General features: G+C 38.1%; 1 protein-coding gene and 1 long non-coding RNA gene across 19 annotated transcripts in view; one reads left to right on the top strand and one right to left on the bottom strand.

Moving 5' to 3' along the window:
• The window catches only part of LOC141948026 (uncharacterized), a 38,739-nt gene extending 28,252 nt beyond the window's left edge, over positions 1-10,487 (bottom strand). For 3 of the 4 annotated variants that reach the window (XR_012630344.1, XR_012630341.1, XR_012630343.1), the window contains exon 1: positions 3,525-6,559. This is a non-coding gene — a long non-coding RNA (uncharacterized LOC141948026). Of the gene's footprint in view, positions 1-3,524; positions 6,560-10,328 lie in introns of those variants that run through there. The other variant, XR_012630342.1, reaches the window with a different exon arrangement.
• Positions 10,488-10,623: 136 nt separating this feature from the next.
• The window catches only part of ZNF280D (zinc finger protein 280D), a 53,996-nt gene continuing 38,852 nt past the window's right edge, over positions 10,624-25,767 (top strand). For 11 of the 15 annotated variants that reach the window (XR_012630336.1, XR_012630337.1, XR_012630338.1 and 8 more), the window contains exons 1-5: positions 10,624-10,804; positions 16,042-16,187; positions 19,981-20,046; positions 20,154-20,524; positions 24,907-25,024. Coding sequence is in view for 12 of the 15 variants with exons in the window: in XM_074879906.1 (XP_074736007.1) it covers positions 16,049-16,187; positions 19,981-20,046; positions 20,154-20,524; positions 24,907-25,024 (694 nt within the window). In the remaining 3 variants the exon portion in view is untranslated. Of the gene's footprint in view, positions 10,805-16,041; positions 16,188-16,295; positions 16,891-19,980; positions 20,068-20,128; positions 20,525-24,906; positions 25,025-25,767 lie in introns of those variants that run through there. The other 4 variants (XM_074879900.1, XM_074879903.1, XM_074879897.1 and 1 more) reach the window with 4 other exon arrangements.

The following is a 25,767-nucleotide window of genomic DNA, read 5'->3' as shown; positions in this document are numbered from 1 at the left end:
TGAGCACTTTGCTACTGAACTAAAAGAGCAGTCCTGTAGTTTAAGCCACTAGAGACTGTTTATAATTAATGCCTAATTTTTCACAGGTGCATTTTTTATATATTTTGTCAGGACATTGGCATTTTATCGCTAACTCAGATTCTGTCAAACTGAAAGCTGCAGGTTTAGTCCACACAGCATATATTAATAGAAGCAAGGTGTGTTGTTAAATTTGTAAGACAATTCTACCTGGTTAACTTCCAGAAGATTATTTTATTTAAAAATTAACTTTTTGTCAGTGCCGGTAACCTAAGTTGCAGCACTATGGGAAAGTCTTAGCTAGAATAATAATTCTGGATAGAAGGCTGCCTTTAAATATCACTGCTCTCTATATACCACTGCTTCCTGATGTTTTATCCTTCTCTTTCCTGAAGAGTCAAATATTATCCTATCTCAAACCTTCAAAGGGATGAGCTGTTTTTCACTGACTTGTACATGGCCTTTTAAAAAAATAAGTTTGGAGACTGGCAGATCTGGTGAGTAATCCTGGCTTGTAGTAAAGGATACGCACAGTGTTCACATTAGTTTAGAAAACATGAAAAAACACCATTTTTAAAAATTCTGTCAAATTCAGATAGGCACCTGTTTATTGCAGAAGTTTAATATCTGTACTCCACCTGTCTAAATAAAAGCAGAGCAGTTGACTGATTAATTGTTAATGTTTCCCAGCAAAACCATATACCAGAAGTGGGACACTGGAGAAAACTACTAGTCTGACGTGTTTTGTCTGTGACAATGAAATTAACTACAAACCACAAATTGTTTAGGGCTTCAGTGTTTTGTTAGATATTTAAGGTCTAGAAAAATTATTTTTTACTGCACATCGATTTGTACTAATATATTAGCACAATTAAGGAAATCACCTTGCAGATGTCTGTTGCAGGCACATAAAACCAGAAATCTGTGGGCTGAAGAATGTTATGATCAAGATCCCTTAAAGAATTCTGTGCAGCCTCTGCTTACCTGTATTGTTTGTCAGGATGGATTTTATTGCCATAGCATTGTTATTTGTGATTTAATACTGCTTGTTCATATAATTAAAAGATGTATTTTAGCTGTTCTAACAACAGAACGGCATTTCTGTTGTCCCAGGCCACAAGAATTTTCAGCTGGTACCAATGCAATACTATTAATTGCAATGTCATATGAAAATTCCAATTTCTCTCTGTAAATCATCATTAAGATCAAATGAGCATCCATCAAACTTCACTCTCTCTGTTGTTTAAGGTTAAGCTCTACAATCCTTCATTGCTACAGGCTCTGATGCTACATTGGTCTCCACCACTACCAGCCCATTATCTGGGTCTATGACACAGAACTATCATCTTTCCTGTAGCTGGCATGAAAAGTAACATTGGCCAGACACAGAATTTGAAGAGAGAAATTAAAGGATATTTTCACTAGTTTTAAGCACTTATGCAGCTGTGGAATCTGGGATAATAATAGGGCGTATTGAGGGGAAACGGAGCACTATGGGATGTTGAGAAAAAGGGAAGAGAACAAAGATAATCAATTCGAAGTGAGATTAGCACAGAAATGGTGTCTTCCCTCCCTCTTCTATATGCTGTGTAATGCAAAAAAAGCTGTAAATTCTAGTTTGAAACTTAAGTAAGACTACTATTATTTTAAGATTACTTGTAGGATGTAGAAAAGTAATATACAAGTTGGCAGAATAATTCTGTGATTCAGCTAATAAATTGTGAATTCTGTGAATCCAGCTAATAAGTGTTAAAGGTCATAGAATGACACAGACTGTCACTTGGACCCTGAATGTGCTTTGGGAGCCAACTCAGACTCCAACTGCTCATGTGGCGTCCTCGCCCTCAGAGTTCAGGAGTTACTGGGATAATAACGGGGCTTTCCTTCTGTTAACCTGGGTCTGTGAGGATCACAACAAATGAAACCTGGCTCTCGCTTGCAAACTGATGGAAGCCACAGTTGTGGCATTTCTCAGATCTCTCTCCCGGATGGAATAAGCATCTCTTCATTTTAACTCTCAGTATGGGTACCCTCTACCCAGCAGTTATTTTTACAAAAATTTGAAGCTCTTAATTACTTTAAAGGTGTATCTACCCTTTTAACAAATTTGTCTCAAATCAGTGTATGTGCTCAAAACCCATTAATGGGGCACATATGTGCTGTGATTGCACAAATTTACTTTCCCTAGTAAAGTAGGCTAAATACCTCTAAGAAGCCAAATGAAAGTTTAATCTTTAAGAAATGACATTTTTTTAAAATCCATGTCTTATAGATGTTCCTACCAAATTTAATGTCATGTTGATACTAATATTCACCTGTACAGGAATAAATTAGAAGTTATATTCCTTATATGAATTTTTGATCCCTCCTCCACATTTCTACATGAAAAATATGATTTTCAGTCAAGCTGTTTAGAACACCTGAGATGTTGCACAGCAAATGATTGTCTTGTCTGCTTCAGAGCTAAATCAATATTAACACCAATGGTATTCAGATGGACTTTGCATTTTGATTGAAGTACAAACATATCCAGGCTGCCAGACACACGTAGTCCAGGTAGGAAGGATGCACTGTTTTGTAATTTGGCAAGGGAACTATAAACTGGCTAAATTTTAGTCAAGGACCAAATATTCAAGAATCTGCAGATGACGGGAGAGCCTTGACAATATTAACTCTGTTTTAGAGTTGCTGCTCACAACTCTGTTTCTTAAATTTTCTTCAAGGAGTACAATAATTCCTGCTAAGAACCCTACATGTCCAACATGAGGGAGCCTGAAGGAAAGATAAACAAGCCAACTCTGCTGAATATTGAGGGAAAAAGGAAATAGCTGTGTAGATATGAGGGCTGTTGGACAGTTTCAGACTTTATAAATAGCAGTCAGTGGATAAGAAAACATATGACAAAAAAACCCAGCACAATCATTGTTTTAAACAAGGTTTTAAAAAATACATAATTCTGCCATTTTGAAGTTATCATTCATATGCTACAGAGGAACTTTCTAAAACTGAAGAGAAAATGTTCATCTTCTAGAGACTGTTCTCAACAGAACCTGGCAAAAAAATGGAGCTTAAGGGAAGGCAATGATACAGTATTCACATGAAAATATAATGTTTTAAAGGCCAACCCTTTCCTTTGATGATTCCTAAGCTTTATAAAGCACTGTGAATGCAAACCATAGCACATGACTGTCTAGATTCACAAGGAAGAAAAGGAAGGTGGAAGTGATGCTGCCTTTCATTCAAAAGTCCTGGCACTGGTCCCATCATCTGGGAAAATGCTCTAGGCAGAGAAAACCTCTGCCTAGTTCCCTCTCTGTTTGAGGAGATCCACTCACTCAGACTAGTAGGGATTTTGGAATAAGCCTCCTCGTTTTGTTTCATGTAAGTGTTTACTGAGTGAGAATGACCCAAGCCTGATGTATAAACCAGGAGCTGGGGAGGTAGGGCACCCTCAGCTTTTAATCCCTGTTCAGATAGACATTTAACATTCTTAAAGTGGAACTCACTTTTTTTGTCTTTTCTTTTTTGGAAGGAATTATCCTCTTTTTGTCTGCCCAACACCATGTGGTTTGCTTGTGGGATCCTCTGTGAAGAATGGCTAATATTTTGCATAACGCGTTAATCAATTTTTACAAATCACAACAAAAGAAAGCATCATAGGAGAAATTTTCACTTCCTGTTAACAAGGGCACATGCTGCTGAATATCTGTTCATAATATTCTAATGAACTAGAGTATCTTGGCAAAGTAATGTGCAACACCCTTTCTTTCTCTGACAGGGCTTGTGAGAGAGAGAAACTAATCTAGCAGTAGGATTCTTGCAGTATAGCAGTTGTCAGTAGGACCTGGCGATTGCTGTCAATATGACAACTTCTCCAATAAATATACATTATTCCCCTTTTCTTTCAGTACTGTCATTTTTTTCAACAAGAGTCTCTGGGGCATATGTTGAGTTGGTATTATGTCACTTTTCATGCTATTTAAGGCTTCTGCCAAGTATTACAACAATGTCTGGCATCGACCCAGTGGAACAATGTTCTTTACTACTGAATTACATAATTGAGTAGAAGTGGACGTAAAGGCTAAGCCAAGTAGTTAATTGCTTGGATTTTCTTTACTATGTCGAGTACACGCAGTAGTAGACATCTAGGACTGAACTTGTTCTAAGGTGAATGATAAAAATTAATCCAATAGACAACGTGTTATGCCCTGTGTCTCTGATCTGAGAACTGGACAAGCAGTTGCAATAGATAAATGGATGTACATAGTATCATTTTTCTAAAATCAATTTCTTAAATGAAAACTAAATTATTTCAAGGTTTATTTAACTTTATTGTAATCTAAAGTCACCATGAAAATCTTCTGGAAACAAAAATTTTTTTAAGATGTATTTCTATTTTGCATCCAAATAAACAAACTAGATTTGTAATAGCAATGGCTCTGCTTGTAGCTCACCCATCTGATGGAGCTCATCCAATTCAAACATTTCTTGTGACTTCAAGTAGTTTAGAATGTGTTCTCGTCTGATGAGTTTGAGTAATGTTGACAGGAGAAATACATGCACACTGAAGAGACACTGAGTCTCCTTGATGGTAATTATTTATTATTGTTATTATTATGCATGATGGTATGTTGGAAGTGTTTAAAAAGACAATTTATGGTTTGTTTTTTTTTTTTTTCCTTAATTTACAGAAGCATACTTATAAAGTTTAAAAGACTGGAAGCTAGCTTATGCTTTCTTCAGCGTTGCATGTTAGACTTTTCATATTGTATCAAAAAGGAAAGTATAAACATGTTATGTATGCCTAACAAACATTATAAAATAATGTTATAAACAGATTAGATCACCACTTACTGTTTATACTTGTGCCAAATTCCTGAAGGTATGATACTGTAACAACAAACCACAGCAGACTAAATGCAATCAATTTTACAAGCATACCTTATGGAATACTTGAATACTTGAGTAAATCGTACATGTGTTGAATAGTGTTTGTTTTGCAGATGTTCATTTAGTATCTGTTTGTGCATTCATAGTTACAGGCTTCCCAACTGAACATATCCATTCTAACAAAATTTTGGCAGCAGCTCCAATAGCAATGTCATATGGGTTGGTACTTGCTGTATGTGTGTAGTGCCTCTAAGAATAACAAATAATATTAAACAAACCCATAACTTCAATGCTAATGAACAAGACTTTCTTACTCTGCTGTAAGCTTTTTACTGACATACAAAATCAGAACTAGACAATTGCACTCTGATTCCCAGATTACATTCAAATAGTGACCAGACACAACATGGAGTCCTCATCCAGTAGGGTTTAAAAAAAAAAAAAAAATCATCATTAGGTATATTTGTCACAGTAGTTTAGTAGCACTTCCCTCAGTAGATTGGTAGCACCAAGTGTACCAAGTCTGCTTGTGACATGTGATGGGGACTTCACAGTCTCCCTAGGTAACTCTGACAAAGTAAACTTTGATGTTAATAATAAGGCAGCATTATGTTAAACTCAAGCCACATCTAAAATTAATTTTTCAGGATTCTGGTCAAGACTTTTCAGAACATAGTACAAACTTCTTTACTCTTCAACCACTCTCACCAAATATTAATACTGTTTACTAGATCAATAGTGAAGAAAATACTCAAAGTTCATTTTTAAATATCAACCTGAAACTGAAAAATACGTAAGCAATAATTTAGTATCAGCAGAGCGGAAGGAAATATCTGATAAAAGGTACTGTGACGTTTTAATTTGTAAAATTCTGTTTTCCTAAAAACTTCGATAACTTTATGTTCTCCTAGTACTCTGCTTGTATTTCTGTGTAGGCAAATTCATGATCACTATTTAAATTCCCTGTCACTTTCTTTGTATTTGGCACTTTCCTTCAACTGGAACACTGCTGGCACTGTTACATTGACCTCCAAGTTTTATGATGGAGGTATCTGCATGCTAATGGTAGCTTAACTGATCCCCATATTTATGTAATCAATAAACCTATAAATCTTAAGAGGCTCATGTGAATGGTTTATGGTGACATCTGCCACTGCTTCAGTTAAGTGTGAATTCCCCTTTTTTGGATACTATCTCCGGTTCACCTCTGTCATTTGTGGAGAGAGTTGGGGAAGTGAAGACTCGTTCAATGTAGTGAAATTGGTTAGGTCATCACAGTAACAAAATGGACTTCCTAAGGTGATTATCAATAACAATAAATAGTTCTAAAAATTTCTTTATAAATTCTTAATCCAAAGATAATGTAATTTGTAATGTATATCTGATTTTGTGAACCTTTAATGGCATGGTTAAAGGTTTCCTGAATCAGCTTCTAACTACAGATGAATAAAACGCTAGCTTGTCTTATGATTTCGTGGTAAGAGGTAAGGAAGAGGTAGGATTGTTTATATGCTTTAAGCACACATTTTGGTTAGCATAGCAAGGTTTCTAAAGTATCAACTACATTTCCTGGTTTCCAACTATCTAGGTCTTTGGTCTTGATCTGGAAATATAAAGCAGTTCAACCAAACTGTGCTGCTAAAAACCTTAATGGAATTTTTGCCTTTTAGCTATATATGGATGCAATGGCTGTGGTTAAAAATCAAAAGCATCAACAGGTTAAAAAGTATGATTCCAGAGTGAAAAGTAATCATCCAGCTTTTGCTGACATCAATGCACTGTTTGAAGACCTGATAACTGATATAAAGAGTGTAAGGATTTTTTTTTCCCAGCCCCAAGCTTTTTTTCCATAAGAGAAAAATAGATGACCAACTTGAGAATTATTACACTGGGTCTTTTGGTTACAGAAGTCAACAACAGATAGACATTTGCTTGCCTAATTCTTTCCTAGCCTATGTGAATCAATATGAGGATTTCTATTTTTTTTTTACCATTTCATCTGAATGAATTGAGAGCAACGGCTGTCTTGCAACTTGCTTGTCTCTAGTTATTAATTACTTCTTGAGAAGACATGCTTTGGTTTCCACTTTGCCCCCCTTTTGCATATCTCAACTGCAAAATCCTCCTGCTTAGCTGACTGACACTCTTGCCTCAAAATGCCTGAACATGATAAGCAAAGTAAGAACAATATGAACAACTGCTGGTTGATATGCAGAATAAAGTTGATAGTTGTATTCATAATTTCTCACTTAATTGCACTTGTCCCTCTACCAGCATAGTCAGAGGAGTCAAGACAGGAAGTTATACCCTCTGGTGGTGTGAGCAAGACAGCTACCAGTTTCTGCTATTTCTTAACAAACCTCTACGTGCCTTGTCAAAATGAGGCTATTGTCTGCTAATTTATCAGTGGTTGATACAGGGTGATGTGGGGGAACAGACCCCTGGAATAGAACAAATGATAGTTTAGTGGGCAATTTACAACAAAGAAACAGAAGTGAAAGACCTGCAGAGCAGAAGGGGCAGATCACAGTAACAACACAGAGAATCAACACTTGGAATGAATCTATGAACATATCACTGCAGGGTTTTTGTGCTGGGGGGAAAGAAAAAGAATGGCAGTGGAGAAGCAAAATACAAACAGCTAACAGACTGGTTTTTGATTGGACTGGCAGGTCTAACAGCTGCCAAACTTGGCAGTATCAGTGTGACTAGTTGTGTACATACATGCATCCACATTAGTCTGTTAGCAAGTGTTTTTAGTTCATAAACGCAACTTGCTTTTATTGAGGGGGTGTTTAAACCTGCAGCAAGCAATAGCAGCATTTTGGACCATTGAGGGATATTGCTATCAATTGATTTATCTGGCACAGACAATGCTTTTGAGACAAAACCCAGAAGCTGATGAGAGATTACTGTCAATAACTCTCAGGAGGGAAAGGAATGTCTCTTTGGTAATTCACAGGCCAGTAGATCTAAAATGAGGTAATTCAGACTAGTTAGCTTTCAAACTCAGCTTTACTGCTATAGCCAGCAGTGCATGCATGCTGCCCAACTGCATGAAATACAATTGCTCTCTGTAATCAGCTTCTGCTAAGTTTCTCTTTTAGAGTATACCATCTGTTTGCAGTTTTCTCTGTAAGTTTTCAAGCACGGTCCTGCTAAAACCTCTTGTTACTTAATCAGTACCTTCTCTTACATGTAATGCAGCCTTCCTTTCTGGTACTTAATTCTGGCTGGCATCTCCAGAGCTTGCAGTTTTTTAGACTGTATTTGAAAGTCCTGCATGTCTTGCATCATGCTGGCTTCTCCGAAAGGAGATATAAATCTTCCTGTGCAGTGCATCTGCCTATGCGTTTCTCATGGCAAAGGGCACCTAGATCCGCTGGCTCACTGCAATGGTAACTGCCAAGGACTGTTACTAAATGTGGATGGTAGGAATCCCTGCTTTTATTTCCCCCCACGCCAGGACCTCCTATGTCATTTCCATGGCTGATGAGGAACATTAGAAGGGCACCTTCATCGTTAATGCAGTCTATGAAGGCTCACATCTTAATGTCAAGGAGACACAGCTCACCTACATCACAGTACACTGCGTTTTCAGTCTCTTCTTTATAAACAGGTTTTACAGATCTCATTAAACTTTTTACTTTTTTCTTTAGTTAGTCACCAATTGATTGCTGCAACACAAAGTTTTAGGGCTTTCTCATTAACTATCTACAAAGCCTAGTCAAGATGCTCATCTATAAACCAAGGCAGCCTTAGAAAGAACTGGGTTTTTTGTAATTATGTGGGCTATTTACTATCCTTCATTCATTTGTGAGTTTCAAAGTTGTGAACACTTATTCTCACTTGGTAAACTTTATTTTCTCCTATGGCTTTGTAGGATGATGCAAAACCATGACATTCAAACAAATTTGCCCAAGGACTTAGGTAAGGATCTTGCAGAACAGTGTGCAACTGTGCACCTTCAGAATGCACAAATTTAATAAATTAAATGTGCAGAGTTGATCTTGTTATTTCACAGTTTTTCAATGTTTTACCTTGCAATCTTGTCTTTATATTTATCTTGCTTTAGAATGAACATAAACACCTGCAATTATTTTTCAGTAGGTAAATGAGTAGTTGAAAGTATGTGTTTCAAATTACTGGACTATACCTCTCCCTTCCCAGTCACTTCTGTCTAAAATGAGTTCCCTCTCTAGTTCCCATTCTTCTTCTCTGTTTTCTGCCAAATATAAAGAATATTTCTTTCTTTTTTCCTTCTACTTGGCAGAATGGCATAGTTTAATAATGGCTTAATTACTAAACTGTAATAACCAAATGATTTAATGGCATAATCACTAAGCAGTAATTATTTAATTACTAATGTTGTTTAATTTTTTTTTCATTTCTCTGAGGTTCCAAAGTACTTTGGAAGCATCTCAAGGCTAAAGATAATAGTGAAAATTAACAGTGTATTTTCCAGACTAAACACAGTAGTCAGATCTTTAGAGCTTAAGTTCATAAGGAGGACACTTCACTTTTCTCTGAAAAATACCTACATTTGAGGGAGAATTTATACTAAATAAATTGAGGATGTCTGAAGGCAGTTATGGCAGATGTCACCAACAATAAGTTGTGATTAGTATGGGCTGAAAAAGTTGAGATAGTTTACATCTGGTTAAGTACTCTCCTATTACTAATCTTCAAAATTCACCAGAAGTATTTTCGTATTTTACTAAAGGAAGAATCACACTTTCTTTAAGAAAATAGGGTAGAATGGACAGCAAAACTGATGTAAAAATCTACTCAGGAGCATTCTTAGATGTTGGCCTGGGTGAGAGAGCACTATAGGCAAAAAAGCATGGGAAAACCTTGAATTTCTTCATTGCTTTTTGATTCAGAGATTTTCATATGCGAATTCTGAGATGAGTGAAAATGCAATTCTGCAGTACTGTGCTCCAAGACTGCTTTCTCTAGTGACCATGGTTTCACTGCCCCATTAAGGCCTTGTCTAGCAGTTCTGTGATGTCCCACTGGAAGTAATGGGAATGTTTTATTCAGTAAAGGTTTGGAACAGTTGATATTTACTTATTTAACCCACTGGGTAAATGGCTATGAAAAATCACAATGAAAACACAAGCGTACAGTGAACCTCCAGTCTCAACAGTGTTGTTTAGTGTCTTATGCTCCACTGATTCCAGCAACACACTTGGAGTTGTATTCGCAGGGGTTTTGTATTCAATGTTAGCTCTGGGTACAGCTTTCCCTAGCTTTTGTTTGGCCGCTCGGCTGTGTGGAGTTATACCGGTGCTTGTGACGGACTGTGACGCAAGGGAAAGGCCTGACCGCCCACCAGGGCCTACCGAGGGCCGCACCCGCCGTCCCTCAGGCAGCCCCGACAGCTGCGCTCACTCGCGGAGCAAGCGCGGCCTACTTACGGGGCAGCGCTGAGGTCAAAGCTGCTCGCGAGTCGTCTCCCCGCCGCGGGGCCCGCCGTGGATCTGCCCGCGTGACGGCGGGCCCTGTCAGCCCTCGCCGAGGCGGCGGCGGGCGGGCAGGCGGCGGCTGAGGGGGCGCCAGCAGGCCCGGGCGCGCCAGGCCGCAGCCGCCCGCAGGGTGTGAGGCCCGGCACATGGCGCGTGGCCCCGCCCCCGCGCGGCCCCGGCCCGGCCCCGCCCCGCGGCTGCCGGAAAGCGGCGGCGCTGTGGGGCTGCCCCGCGCTCTACCCGTCAGGCAGCGCGCCGCGCCGCCACCCCGCTGCCTCCCGCCCGCCCTCGCTCCCCGGCGGCGGCTGAGGTGGGGCGCCGCGGTTCGGCGATGTGAGGTGCCTCCGCCAGCGCAGCTGCCTCCCATCCCCCCGCCAGGAGGAAGGCAGCGCGGCGGCCTGCCGCGGCCTCTCCGGACGCGCAGCACGGTAAGCCAGCCCGGTCCTTCCCCTCAGCCCTGCTTGCCGGGGCGGCCTGCTGCCTCCCCGGGCGGAGGCAGCCGCCGCTCGGCCGCGGGCGGGCCGCGGGGGGATTGTCGCCTGCGAGACCGACGCCATCTTAGGTCGGAGCGCGGCCTTGCACCCCCCCTCGCGTCTGCGGAGCGGGGACCCCAGGCCATGAGGGCTTCCGCGGGCCGCCCGCGGGGCCCAGCCGGGAGCTGGGGGTGGGAGCGGGGGGGTTTGTCCGCAGGGGCGTCCCGGGGAGGGCTGGCTCTTCTCTGCCTCCACCGATCAGGGGCCGGCCGTGGCCAGGGCCCCCGGCCATTGGCAGCGGATGCCGGGCTTGCCGCCGGGCCTCCTCCCCTCCCGCCGCGGCCGTGGCATGCGGGCCTCGTCCAAACCCCAACTTGCAGCCTCCGTCGAGTCCTTGCGGTCAGCCGGCGGCGGGGAGGCGGGACGCAGGGCGGTCAGGCTGCGCCAGAGGCGGCGGCGCCAGGGGCGCTGCGGGCGGAGCGGCAGCTGCTCGGCTGCCCTCGGGGACTTGGCTCCTTCCCCCGGCCTCGCACCCATCGCAGCTCGGGGGTGTGAACTTCTGACTGGCTTGCAAAGGCAACATTGCCCTTCCCTAGGCGGAGCTTATACCATCTCATGGCAGAGAGGGTAGTGTTGGCTGTTCAGGTTGGGATTTGAGGGAAGTTTGTTTATCCTTTGGCTTTTTAAAACTTTTAGGTTCAGTTTCAGCTTGGTCATCGTTTCTTTGCTGCTGAAACAAATGCAGCACTCAAAAATACAGTTGCTCACAGTTCAGATGAAACTGTGGATTGCACACTAATCTACAACGAACACGATGCAAAGTTATGTGTCTGTATGGGAAGTCGTCTGAAAAATACAATGTGGGTGCTCACTGTGTGATCTGTGTTGCAAATAATCTAAGTTCCTTGTTCTTTTGAAATGCAGCTATTAAGCTGGAGGAAAAAATGTTTGACTAATTCAGTGATAATACTATTAGGGAAAGATGGCAAACAAGGCTAGTCTGAGAACTTTCTGGTTAATGTAGAGGAAGGAGGGTTACCCTATGGCACAGATGGCTCCACATTGTAGTAATGTAGATGTCCTCACTCTTTAAGCTCACACCAATTTCATACTGGTGGGTTGGTTTCAGTTACTTTAAGCCAAACCAAAGAAGTATTGAGTATTGGAAACCTCACTTGAACTTAAAAGGGAACAGGTGAATTGCATCTAAGGTAACAAATGGGTTTTCAGTAACTGAATCTTACTGCAGCTGTATTTACCATGGTTTTCTACAGTATTGATTTCTGTGCATCTTTAAGGTGCACTTTTCAACTTACTTTCTGCTGTTTTCACTACAGCTGTTACACTTTCGTTACATTTACTAATGTTTGTATAATTTTTGCTGTTTCTATGTGAGTGCTTTTAAATCCTAACAGTAAAAAAAGCAGGTTATAAATACAACAGGCTTTTAATAGTTAGGCATCTTTAAACATAATTGCCATGATAAGAAAGTAGTGCTTTTAAAGCACTTATTTCATCAGAAGCTTATTGCTCTTTTGTGCAATGAGTTCAATTTTCTTTTCTGTTTTATATCAGGTTTTTAGTTCATTGCTTGTCTAGTAACTATAATTATGTTCCATGGACTTGTGCTTTTGCAGGTTGTTGATTATGTGTGCCTGCCTAATAAACTTTAGTGATTAGCCTTAGTTTTTGCTGGGCAGTTGACTTTGAAAGCAATATCCTAATATAGTCTAATAATTTTTTCTTAAATGTTTTAAAGAACTTGTTGACACTTTTTAGCCTAGAATAATGGTTTAAACACTTTTTTTATTATACACATACAGCATTTCATTAGAGTTTTGGACCTCTCAGATCCAGGCACTATGTTTAAGGAGATGTCTATCAATATGTATATATGTTTATACATATTTAAAAATGAGGAAAATAAAGTTTATTGCCAATAGGTTTCCCTTTCTTATACTGATGTCTGCACCTCCACTGGGAAATGTTTGGGGAGAGTGGGGGAAGAATTCACTATTGGTTTTGGCTTTGAGAGCAACCACTAGCAGGATTCCTGGAATGCATTTTCTATGCTAATGTAGTTAAAGAAGCTGAAAACTTAGAAGCTAGTTGTATTGTAAAAATGGATGTGGATGTTTCCTTAGACAATGGAGACCATTTGAGCAGTTCCTGTATGCCTCCTGTAATCAAATCCATTCCCCCTTACTGCAGCTCTGATTGCTCAGGTCACAGATTTTTTTTTGACCTCCCAGTTGTGCCAGTAAAACTGTTAGTGGGCCAGGTTATTTTTAACCTGCGCTGGTTCACGTCATAGTCCCATGAAAAGTTGTACTAGCACAATTGAGGGAGCAGTGCAGGAGCAGGATGGGAACTCATTAGGCTGGCTTTGTCACCAGGAAAAAAGTCAGTGAAAGCTTGCCTTAAAAACATAGCATTTAACTTAAAAAATTAGATTAAAAGATCTGAAATAATCTTGATATTTGCCTTTTAAAAGCTGTCGTATGTTTTGAGCCACCTTTAGAGAATACCTTAACATGTACCTCCTGATTCATGAAATGGAACACCCATAGAGATGACACCAGTTGGTGTAACTTTCTAAAAGTCAATGCCGATGTTACCAAGTCACTATTAACTGTATAAAACAAAGATCAGCTGCATTATAGTGTAGCAGAGGTTATCACATGTATCTTATTAGAATTCTACTAACATATAGATTGTACCTATTTTATGTTTTTAATATAAATTACATATGCTCACATTTGCATTCACTGAGCACATTCTATAATTGATTACTTTTTTCCCCTGAGGTCAAATAAAACTTGGGTTTTTTTAATAAAAAGACTACAACTCATATTTACCTTGTCAGTTCCATGAAAAAAGTCTCTGAAAATAGTCTTTCATTGTGCCTTAAAGTCTAATAAACTTTGCCTCTGTGTTAGTAAAGAAAAAACATTCTCAAGAATGTCCTTCTGCAGAGGAGAGTCAGGTTTGATTCACTTTGCAAGGTGTGGCACACAGCCCCTGTTGTCTCTTGTCAAGTGGAAATTGGCTTCATACTCTTCCTCTTTTCCTGCGACAACAATCTAGTTTAGTGTCTTATTCTCTTCTTTCCTAGCACTATGTTTAACTTCAGCACCCTAAGCTGATGAAGGAAGGAAGGAGTATAGCTTTGCTACTTTATATAATCCCCAAGATTTAGTATTGTAACACCACCAGCCCCGTTCTTATGCACTTTAATGCAAGTAGGGGCATGATTCTGTCTGCTCCCCTGTGATAAGCTATTACGAGCTAATTATTTCTACAGTCCCATCACCAAATCTAGCACCTAATTACTCCTACCTGAAATTGTCTTCTCTTATTAGATATTAGACAGGTTTTCACTGTGTCTGTGCTGAAGTCTTCTGTTTCAAACACTGTTGATAGATAATGAAGGGTATTCTTAGTTTTGGGTAATCATACTTTCAAAAGAGAAACTTGACCTAATGCTTAATATATATGTTATTCTGGAAATATTTTTGGAAAGGAGAAAACCATGGGAAATTTTACAGAAAAATGTGTTGAATAAACACCCTCTGCATCTTACAAGATAAATAATTTAGTTTAAGAAATACCAGTTTATGATTATGAATGTAATATTGATTTTGTCACCTTGTGTATAACGTTTGTTATTCTTTCATGACATAACCGTAGACATTAGTGCTTGTCTGATGCTCTGGCTATTATGTTTAGGGAGTTAAACTGTCAGAGAACTATCACTGCATAATAGTGGAAAGTCAAAGTTTGCTTTGTCAGGTAAGTGCTGCATCAATGCAAGAATGAGAAAAATATTGGTAATGTTTTTTATTAGCAGTAGCCTGGAAATATTCTTATATTGATTGTGGCCTTCATGAAAGGAACTGTTGCTCGGATATTCTTTGCTTTTTGTCAGAGCAGTCCAATGATGAATTCAATTTCATGTGCTGAACTGCTCATTAATTTCAAGGAATCCTTATATTGGCTGTAGTTACTATTGGGTTCCTCATGCAAAACTGTATTGTTTTCCCCTCTGATTTATGAAAAGATGGAGACGTGGAATTTTGTGAAGCTCCGTGTCTTAGACAAAGCAAACACCATTGTATTGAGGTCCTGATCTTGGTTATTGCTGAGACAGCCTGTGGCTTTATGAAATTACTGGTCTTATTACAAATTAGATTATTGGTAGCGTGTGTAAAGAAGTATAAAAGTTTCTTATTTCCTGTATTGTTCAGAAATACTTTCAAGATTATGCGAGAGGATGTGAAAAGAGAGAAGAAAACTTAATTGGCCATCACTGTTTATTTAAAAAACAAATAAACCCAGTTGTGATTAGAGGTCCTGATGTTAATTTGATTAGTTCCAGAAGCTACATATTTTCATTACTATTTCCATACATTACTTTTTTTCTTACTGCAAGAACAAGTCTCCAGGCATGAGAGACTCAGTCTAATGAGATCTATGCAAAATTTTTATCAAGTTCTAATTGATAATGCAAACACCATGCAAAGTGTTGTGGGTTTTTTGTTTAAGTTGTTTTTTTTTTTTTGTAGGTGATTAGTTTGGTTTTTTTGTGGGGGTTTGGGTGAATTTTTGTTTGGTTTTTGTTGTGTTTTAAAGAAGCCCTGGCAAAATATTTCAAAATTTATGGGGCTGTGGTAGGTTGTGAGCTTGGGGCGTTGGGTTGGGTTTTTTTAGATGCAAAGAGAATGAAGCTGTAATTAGTGGTTCAGTAACTCAGTTGTGCCAGGTATATTACATGCTTCATAGTAGGGTCTTCAGATTTCTTGTGAATCACTTAGCTGGAATAGGAGTATTTTTTAAAAAGATAACTTTTGCTGTGGTGTCAGAGGCTTCCTCTAATAGTTAACTCGTGTATTATACAAAAATAGTTTAAATGTATATGGAGGATATCTGGTCTTTTTTCATCTTTAATAGCAAAGATGAGAATTCAAGTAATGATCAGAAAGGTGATGTGGTGTCTTGAAGATCTATGTCAGATCTTTGAAGATCTTCTATATTAGATCACGTTCAACCTGTGTGGAACATGGGTAGGGGGGAGGGAAAACCATTTTATGGCTATTATTGACAAATGCAGTAATCTTTACTGAACAGTGAAACATTTGTTCTGTGGAAGTACTGAATGTTTTGATATGTGTGTCTTGTCTTTTACTGTCTAGTCTCAAGATGGCAGAATTATTTATGGAATGTGAAGAAGAGGAGCTAGAACCATGGCAAAAGAGAGTGAAAGAAGTGGAGGAGGATGATGATGATGATGAGCCAATCTTTGTTGGGGAAATCTCAGGCTCGAAGCCAGCTAGTACATGTAAGATAACATTTTCCATAACTTAAAACAGATACTTGAAGGTGTAAAACTTGAAACTTACTTCGAAAATACAGAATTTTTAACAGTAAAATTTAAGAAATTCTACATCTTAAAGCCGTTGTGTAGGTCGCTGTCATACTGAAAATTGGAATCCATAAGAAATTCTGTCCTAAAACCCAGGTTATGCACAGCTCTGTCTACCTCTAACCTTTAATCTCTGAAGTCAAAACAAGGGTGTTTGAAGGTTTTAGCATTTTAGCATATATCCACTATATACAATGCTGAAACCATGCATGCAGGTGCTCTCAATATAGTTGATATTTAGTTAGATACTTTGAAGTGTCTCCCTACTGAATGAATGTGCATGAATTTAAGTCTTCATGTTACAGTCCCTCTTTTTTTTCTCCACCCCACATCTCATGTTGGTGGACAGTCTGAATAGGTGGACATCAGTCTGACAAAACCAAAGTAACTGTCTTAAGTGTCTATAATAAAAGCACAATCAGGAAAAGTGATTAATGTGGAAATCGTAGAATCTGCTCTGTTAAGTAAGACTTATTAATTCATTCATCCCCTGTAAAATAAAGAGTTTTTTTCATGAAGTTCTGTAGTTTTCTCCTAGTGCAGGGAGTGAGGTTAGGTGGTTGTGATGACAGCAGATGTGTCAGGATTCCATGTTTGTCCTGTCCTTGGGCTTTGGCAGGTAAGTAAAGGAGAAAATTATTTTTGTTACATAAATTCATTCTAGTAATGGAACTTCTTGATTTCTGTGTGTGCCCATCTTGTAGTCAATTGTTAAGAGGTTTGACCTAGGGTTTCTCTAGCTATCGAATACCAAGACTTTGCCTGGTGAGATTTACTGCTTTCAGTTTCTGCCTCATCTCTGCTATGCTTGTATCCAAGATTTCCAGTCATTTTCTCAAGGTTGTAGTTTGCAGTGAAGAATCTCAAGACAAAATCTTAAACTAGGCTCTCTGTTATACTCTGCTGTGTGGACTTTGGAGCTTTTATTAGCTGTACAGTCATTTTAGTTCACAATACTTTCATCTTGCATCTGAACTCAATTTTACTTTATTACTTACTCCTTACACTAGCTTAAAGTGGAAGATTGTTTTAAATATTAAAGAAATACTGAAGCTGATGTTAAAGTTCTATCACCTGAAAATAATTCTTAAGGGTTAATCTTCTTGAATATTTAAAAAATATTCTAGATCCTCTTGAAAGTTTGAAGAGTATTTTAAAATTACTCTAAGAAATTTTCTGCAGTTACAAACTTCTAGAAGGACTGAAAAATACCCTTACTGTTTTCTGGAAGGTCCAGAGACCTCTGGATTGCTGTTGGTCATTGGCAGTAGGTCATGGTATAGAACAACTATTAAGGCACTAGACACTTGTTGGAACAACAAATATGCCGAGTTTCATTGCAGTCATAGTCTCAAGATTTTTTTGTAGTCATAAAGGATAGAAATAGTTCAGGTGAAAGCTATAATTTTGATATGATTCAGCAACTTCAAGAACTTTGGTAAAAGAGACTTTAAATGTATGCATCTTATTCTAGTGCTGTCCATACTCGGTCCTGACACAAGTAAAATCACTTATGGTATAACTTACTACTTTATCTCTTTTCCTTCCCTTTCCTCAACTTTTCTCTTTGTAATCTTCTACTTCACTATCAAAAACAGCTATGGAAGAATGACCTCAGTTCTTCTCTGGCTTGTAAGTAGTACTACCTGGCAGTAGTCAGGCTTCAGTTTGTTATTGGTGATAGGCAAGACACAGTGAACTCAACTTTGCTTATCACTGTTTAGTTTTTACCTGAGAAAATTCCTGTCTGATCAGATGAAAAATTAGATGACAAATGGAGACTTACATGTAGTTATTAATTCTTCTGAAAGATATATTTTCTGCAATACATAGCAATTTGTTTTAACCTTTTCCTGACAATGCAATTATCAGTTTTTATACAGACTGGTGTGGAAAACTCAAAGGAAATAGTTAAAAACCCAAAACATTTGACCTGCTGGCAAAGTGTCTTATATAATAAAGTGCATCTTCTGATGTATTGAAGGATTAGTCTGACTGGAATGAAAAGTGATTCACACTTTGTTCCCTTTACCATTTCCTACAACTGCTCATTTTTCCTACAGTTACTGCTCATTTTCTTGCTTCCTTTTTCATAATTATACAAACCTGTAACTTGTTGCTGCTTTAAAATGTTGTTCTGCGTGTTAACTTTCTTATACTTAAGTGCTGTTTTACCTAATAGGACAAGTAACACTTGCATGGGGGAGAGGAAAGGGCACATCAAGTCTGTGATGAATCGATTGAGTCCTGTAAATTGTAAATCTAGGTTATAATGTCAAATCTCTGACTTGCTGAAATGTTCTTTCCAAAAACAGTAACATCTACCTTTGGATTTTAGGATGTGAATTATATGCGCATCAGACTGTCTGAAGCTGATTATGCTTTGTGAGACATAATTTAGAATAGCTTTTTTTTGTAGGTAGATGAAGGCGGCTTTAGTTTCATTTTGCTCTAGAATTCTAATGTGAGGTATAGATTTATTAACAAACACAAAAAAGTATGTGTTCAACTAAATCCTGAAGTTAATCCTTCCTCATAGTTAGTGTTGTGTTGAAGTAAAAATAAATAGTATTACTATTACAGGACAGAATTTTGTCATACCTTAAAAAATGCAAACCTGTTTGGATCTGTTGGTTGCAGCTGCTTTTTTATTAGTGTGATCTAAATGCAGGTGACAGGTTGAAAGCTGTGATCTTCTGAGCTCTACTGCTGTTAGATTTATTTATCAACCCAGGTAGTGTATACTAATGAGCCATTGCTGGTGGAAACAGCCTTAAGGTTGTTAAACACATTGTGTAGATACTCTTAAGATCTACTGTTTGAGATCCTGCTGTAATTTGACCCTGGTTTGAGAAGGTACTTTAAACCTTCTTGATTAGGTATTGGAGGATCAATCTCATCTCATATGCATATTTTCACATGTCAGAGCAAGAAACTTGACAGTAATACTAATGGAATTGAGAACCTGGCAGTAGAAAAATATTTTGATTTGATGAATATTTTTGTAACATTCTGGAATGATCAGAAATGCAAGACTAAGGTGTAAAAAGCTGGGGAATATTTGTGGCATTAATTAGAGAGTAAACATCAAATCTAAGAAATTCCTTGTGTTGCTGATGAGCTAGAACTCTAGTCATAGACTACCATGTAGGATATGTAAGAAGATCAGTCTTCTTGTGATGCAGTTCCAACATAACTCCTTTGACTGCTGGTGTGTTGACTTTTCTTTCACGTTGAAAAACTGAGATCATGAAGTCTAAAACCAAGTTTGTAAGTGCTGTATTTTCCTGTAATATGCAAGTAAATTGTCTGGTTACTGGCTTAGAGAAAATGCTTCCCTTAGTGTAGAGCAGTTCTAGTATTTGGGGAACTTATTATTTTTATGAAAACCAGAAGTGAATAAATGCATTATAATCAGCAAAGCTAAATATTTATGAAATGTTCTTTTTTTTGTTTGCACTTCTTTGTGTGTTAATCTATCTCCAAGAAAATAAAAACTGAGATTAGCTTGACCTAAGAGAAAAGGAGTAGAAGAACATATCTTAATTTGTACAAATGACACTTTGTTTTGCCAGGTATTTATTTTAGAAATAATATTCTAAGTCAAATCCTGATTGGCTTAATTAGTGGGTATGAATGCTCATTTTGATTTGAAAATCAATTAAGCTATTAATTTAACTGCAATTAAGATAAATGTAACTTTTGACAGATATATTGAACAGAGTCAACCTCAGCTCATCACGAAGGGGGATACAGAATGGTGCACCCAGTAGAGGTACTTTATTGTCCTAATATGGTAATTAAAAACAAAAAATCCACAACACTTATGAAACATTTGACTGCAAAATTATATAAAGATAACTTTGGAATCCTTTGCAACAGGTACAGTTACTACATTCAAGCCTGACAGTCACCATTATGCGACACCTGCCTCCAGCCCCAGTGCCATGCCTGTTTCATCAGTCTTTCAGTCTGTATCTAGACCTACAACTAGCTCTGTAGCAGTTCAGCCATTGTCTATACCAGTGAATGTTTCAGGAACTTCACAAACACTGCAGAGACCACTTGCTGGATCTTTATCAGCACAGCAGATGCCTGGGTCAAGTTCTGGAGTATCACAGCCTGTTAGCAGACCTGTAACGGTTCCGGTGACAACACAACCAGTATCACGAAATGCTGCGGTTCCTGCAGTGGCTCAACCTGTATCCAGGCCAGTGACTACTGTAACAGCACAGCCTGTAATACTCAACCAGGTAAATTTTTATTCCCTTAAACTGTAAAATACTCACTTACAATTACTTTTGAATACATTAACGAATAACATACTGACTCAGTCTAGTAATTTGAAGACCTGGCCTAGATTATAGACTGTCATTATATAAGATGTAAAGATTCTAGGACTATAACCTTGCACTGGTGGATTAAAATATGTATTTGAAAATGCTGATTTGCAAGAGTCAAAGATGATAGCTTTAGCAACAGTGGAATTACATTAAATGAAAGTCTTGGGCATAAGAGAAATTGGTAGTGTTTAGGTTATTTTGTTTTACGTTGTGTGGAGAAATGGTAGAAATTCTCATTCTCTAAATTTTGCAGATTTCTCTGCTCAGAGACAGATCCTCCGTATTGATAAATTAATTTCATTTTTAAATAGCTTGCATTTGGTGTTTAACTGGTTTTCCCACCTGATTTTTACAGTGCCTGTCTTGGGGTCTTTGCTTCTAAAGAGAATGCTGTAGTCGTAGCTCCTATGGGTTTTTTGCTTTTTGGTTCAAGTGACAGTTGACTTCAGTTAAGTTTTATAATCGTACTTTGCCAAAATCTGCAGGTTGTTGTTCTTCCGACAGAGTAGAGAGCTCTTAATTTTTTTTAAGTTATCCTAAATGTAACATCCTATTCTTTGGATGTTAAGAAATTCTTGAATATTTTTAGGAAGATTTTTCTGGGGTTTTTCCTTGCTTAAGACATGCTGAAAGTGAATCTGCCATCTCTTTAACTTTTCTAGATTCAGAATTGTATTTCCAATTTCAGCCTTATCTAGAATAATTTGTCTTCTTGTTTTTGTATTGTTACTGTCACTTGATTATGTTACACCTTTTCATGGAGAAAGAGACTTGTTTGGTGTGCTTTTTCTTTTTTAGAGAGATACTATAGATCAGCTTCTTGAGCAAAGTTCTGTGATATTTAACATCACTCCTGCCACATTGTCGTTTGCTGTTCTTGGTGTCATATGCATACTACTTGTATTTTGGTTCATGTCCTTGGTTTGAATTGTCTTAATTCAAGAGCCCCTTAGATTTTTTTGGATTTTTTTTAAACCCCCTTTACCTAGTCTTTATTTCACTTGGGGCCACTGTTTTATGTTGATGATTTTCTGCCTTGGGCTTTCTGTGACATTTTTGTTCACACATTTTCTGTTTCTTCCCAACTTGATTCTTCCTAAATGGCAAGGGCTTCAAATAAGTTTTTCTGGGAAGTGTTTGATGTTTGGATCTTCAGCTTCCAGATGTTGAAACTTACCTTTGAAATTAAAATATCATGATGTGAAGATGACTGAGATGACTGTGAGATGACCAGACACTGTGGCAGGGCCCATTTTTAGCTGAACATCCCTCGGAGTGCCGTTGTGTTCTTAATATGGTGCAATATTTTTTAATCTCAGCATATCAAAGTTTTTTTCTGTGGGAACTGATTGCTTTTGATCACCAACTGGGTTGAAACACATTTCCTCAATTTCATAACATGTAGGTCTGTAATTTACCTTTTGTCAATGTTTGGTGTTCCATTTTTATCACTGAAATACCCCTTTCCAATCGCAGGCTTGATTCACTGACTTGCTGTAAAAGTCTAGTTTTTGTGTTGTTACCGCACTATGTTAATGCAGTTCCAGAAACTGAGTTGAATTTGGCTTCAGTTGTACTGTTTACAGCAATTCTAATTAAGTCAGGGCTACAGCTGTTGCATATGACAGCATAGGGCTCTTGAAGAAAAATCAGTTGTCAGCGGTAAAGATTTTCTATAATTCAGTGCTCAGAGTGCTCTCCAATAAGCCCCAGCCAGTTCTGTCCATATCTTTGCCCTACTTAGTAGGCACTTTCCTTAGCCTGAGTGTGATTCAGGTTCCAGTTGTTCATAGTTAATTTTGGGAGAGCAAAGGTCTGATACCATGCATTGTAATTTTTCTGTGTAGATTTGGTTACCAATTATCATCTTGGTTTCCACAGTTAGGAAATTTAGGATGCACAGTATGAACCCAGTATTTTCACTAGTCTCTTGGAAAACTAAGAGTGGTGGTGGATTATTTTTCTTCACTTGAGCTGTAGGAACTTAATTTATAAAGGTGTTGGGTTTTGTCTTTCTGTGTGTGGGAGCACCTGTACATGTTTGATATTTTTTCGTTGATGTAGTCAAACTTATGTTTTTTTCTTTAAAAAGTTTTTGCTTTCTAAAGCTTGGGAAGATACTGGGGTTTTTTTGTATGTAAAATGACAGAGCCAAATTACATGAAAAGACTAAGCAGAAAAGTACATTTTGAAAATTATGAGACTTTGAGTTTCCAGGATGTCTGTTTTTACTTTTTGCTTGCTAGATATGTTTAGTATATACTAGGGAGATGTACACATGCCATCAAAATACCCAGGCTATTGTTTTGAAGAAAGCTAAAATGTTGGCAGCATGTAAAAACAAAGCACAGAGTAGTAAGAAGCAGATATCGTGTGTAGTTATAGTATTTATTGGTCATATTTCAAATGTAGGTGGTGTGCGTAGTCATTCACACAAAGAGCATACCGCAGGCTTCCCATCTAAGCACTAGTTGTGTGTGAAAGTGGGGTTTGCAGGCTAAGCTGCTTTGCTTGTAACTTCACTGGCTAGTCTGAAGCCCTTGCAGCTACCATAACACCTGCTCTGTGGTGACTGCAGCTCATGTAGCTGTTACAACAAATAGAGCAGAGAAATTTAGTAACTATTTCCACAACTACTCTTGAACATTTCTGTTTAATTTAGTTAGATTGGGTTAGGTCACCCACCGGAAGAAAGAATGGTTCTTCATTATCATTAAGACCCTGCGGGGTCTTCATAGATGTGTACAACAAAAAGGCAGGATGGGGAGAAGTGTCGTCTTTTTCGTTCAAATCTTTTCTGGTACTTAGGAGTCCTAAAATAGATTATTATACCTGTATGTGTACTTGTTTACTTCTTTACACTGCTTTCCCTCAAGTTTAGTCAACATGGTGGTAGTTAAAAATGTGGTAACTTCCACAGGGTTATTTTCAAATAAGTAGCACAATTGTGAATGGGAAGCATTTTGTGAGATTGATCTTTACAGCAGAAAGTACTTTGGCCTTTGTTTCATGGATGCACTGATGACAAAAGTCTGTATGTGTATTGGGCAGGTTTTTCAACTTTTTTTTTAAGATAATGGAGCTACTTTTGCCAAGTTTTTCATTTCACAGTACAGCTTGAAGTGTAACTGAATTATTTCAGAGTAGAAAGATCGAGTGGCGGTGTTTTGCCATTCATACCTTAATATTGAAATTAAACCTAACTCTATCATAAGGGGTTTTTTTAACTCCTTATTGCTATTGCTGAAAATATTTCATGTTTCAGATTGTTTGCATTAGGATGAATGGCCTGTTAAGATGTGAGCAGCGTTGATGAATCTTGGAAAGTGTGTTTCTTCTACCTTGCCCCCAACCTTGAATATCTATCTGCACAGAGAACTAAATTTCATGTTTCTTTTCCCTCCAAATGTTTCCTATTGAGCGGTCAGTGAAGGTGTTTAGTTTTAAGAGTTTTCAGTGTTGGAGCCAAGAAATGTGGACTACTTAATTTTTTAGATTAAATATAGTACTAAAGGGCAAACCTTTTATACTGAAGGGTAAGAGGATACCTGTACTTGGAGATGCTCAAAACTTAATGTAACAGGGTGCTAAGAAACATGAATCAACTGTTAGGTTAACTGTGCTTTGAAAAGAAGGTTTGATTATATTATTTCCAGAAGTCCTTATGAAATTACATAAAAGGAAAAAAAAAAACCCTTAGTGATATCATGAGTGCCATTCCCAGTCAACATGCTGTAGATAGACTTTTACTTTCATTAAAGCTTGACCACTTGGTAGAGTTTGATAGTATCATCTTGCTTTCAGAAGCTTCTGCTTGCTGCAAGTTTCTGCTACTTTTGAGTTCTGTTTTCTGATCTTTTAAAATGCAGCTAGCTTATGCAAGAGTAACAGGCAAATGCCCGAGTTTGAGTTGAAGGAAGAAAGTATTAAGAGTTTTTTGAAAACCAATTCGAGTATAACTTCAAACATGATCAGACTTTGAACAAAAGCAGTTACAATTAGCAATTCAAACAGTTTGGTAATACTTCATAAAATGGACTTTCCCAGGTCTTATGGTTGTTTTTACTATTCTGATACACAGCTATGAATAAATTAACCACTGATGAGAGTTGCAAACTTATTAAAATGTCAAAAGAAGCTATTTTGGGGAGATTGTAATCAACTTGATTTATAGCTGAGTACTTATAAGTACTTTTAAGCAATCATATGTTTTTAAAATAAACCCTTTGAAGCCTGCAATTAAAAAATATTAAACCTCAAATTTCTTTTCCCTCTTGAAAATATCTTACTAGGATTATATTATGGATTCTCCACCAGCTGCACCAGACAATACATCTGGTATACTGTTTGGTGTGAGACAGAACTCGGGAGTTCCACAGTACCAGACGGGGCCAGCAGTGAATGTAACAGGTGGGTATAACTGTAGTAGTTGATAAGAGAAAGAAACAGCCTAATGTCATTTAACTGTAGTGCAGATCTTTGGGTTATAACTTTAAATAGGATTTCTAGAGCATAGTATAGCTACTTTTTTCTTCCCCCGTACATAAAACTGTATAATGTTTAATGAAATAAACTTTGGAGCCTTGTGTTGTCAGACTCTGCTTTTCAGTGCGTTAGACTTGATTGCAGTATCAACTGATGTTGTCTTACAATGCTCATCTAGATGGGAAAAAGTATTGCCAGATCCATCGTTATTTTTTTGACAGATAAAGGCTCATTTTCAGTATATCCAGCACTCTTTGACTAGCATGAATAGGAATGGCTGTAAGCAAGAGGGGCTGTGAACAGTACCAGAAGAACTTTGAGTCTGCTGAGTACATTCCCTGTGATGATGATCTTGGTTTCCTGACTGCTGTGTATAGGACTTGGAGTAGATGGGTTCAAAAGGATCCTGTCTGAAAAGGAGGGGAAGGGAAAGAATATGTAGTTTGACAACCCAGACATTATTTTTTTTTTCAGCTAGCTAAATTGTGTTTCAGCAGAAACTATTTAACCTACTCAAACAAAAAAGTGCCTTTTTATGTCATGGCAGGTGAAGTATATTTGAAGCATGCAGTGTATTCAGTCTTAAACAGACTACAACTTGCAACTTTCCTTCTCTTTTGTGAAGGATTGTGTTTCTGTAATAACTGACCAGAATCCTGTTACTCAGT

The sequence above is a fragment of the Strix uralensis genome, chromosome 11, assembly GCF_047716275.1.
Source record: "Strix uralensis isolate ZFMK-TIS-50842 chromosome 11, bStrUra1, whole genome shotgun sequence".
NCBI lineage: Eukaryota > Metazoa > Chordata > Aves > Strigiformes > Strigidae > Strix > Strix uralensis.
The sequence above is the reverse complement of the archived record's forward strand: the minus strand, read 5'-3'. Positions and strand labels throughout refer to the sequence as shown.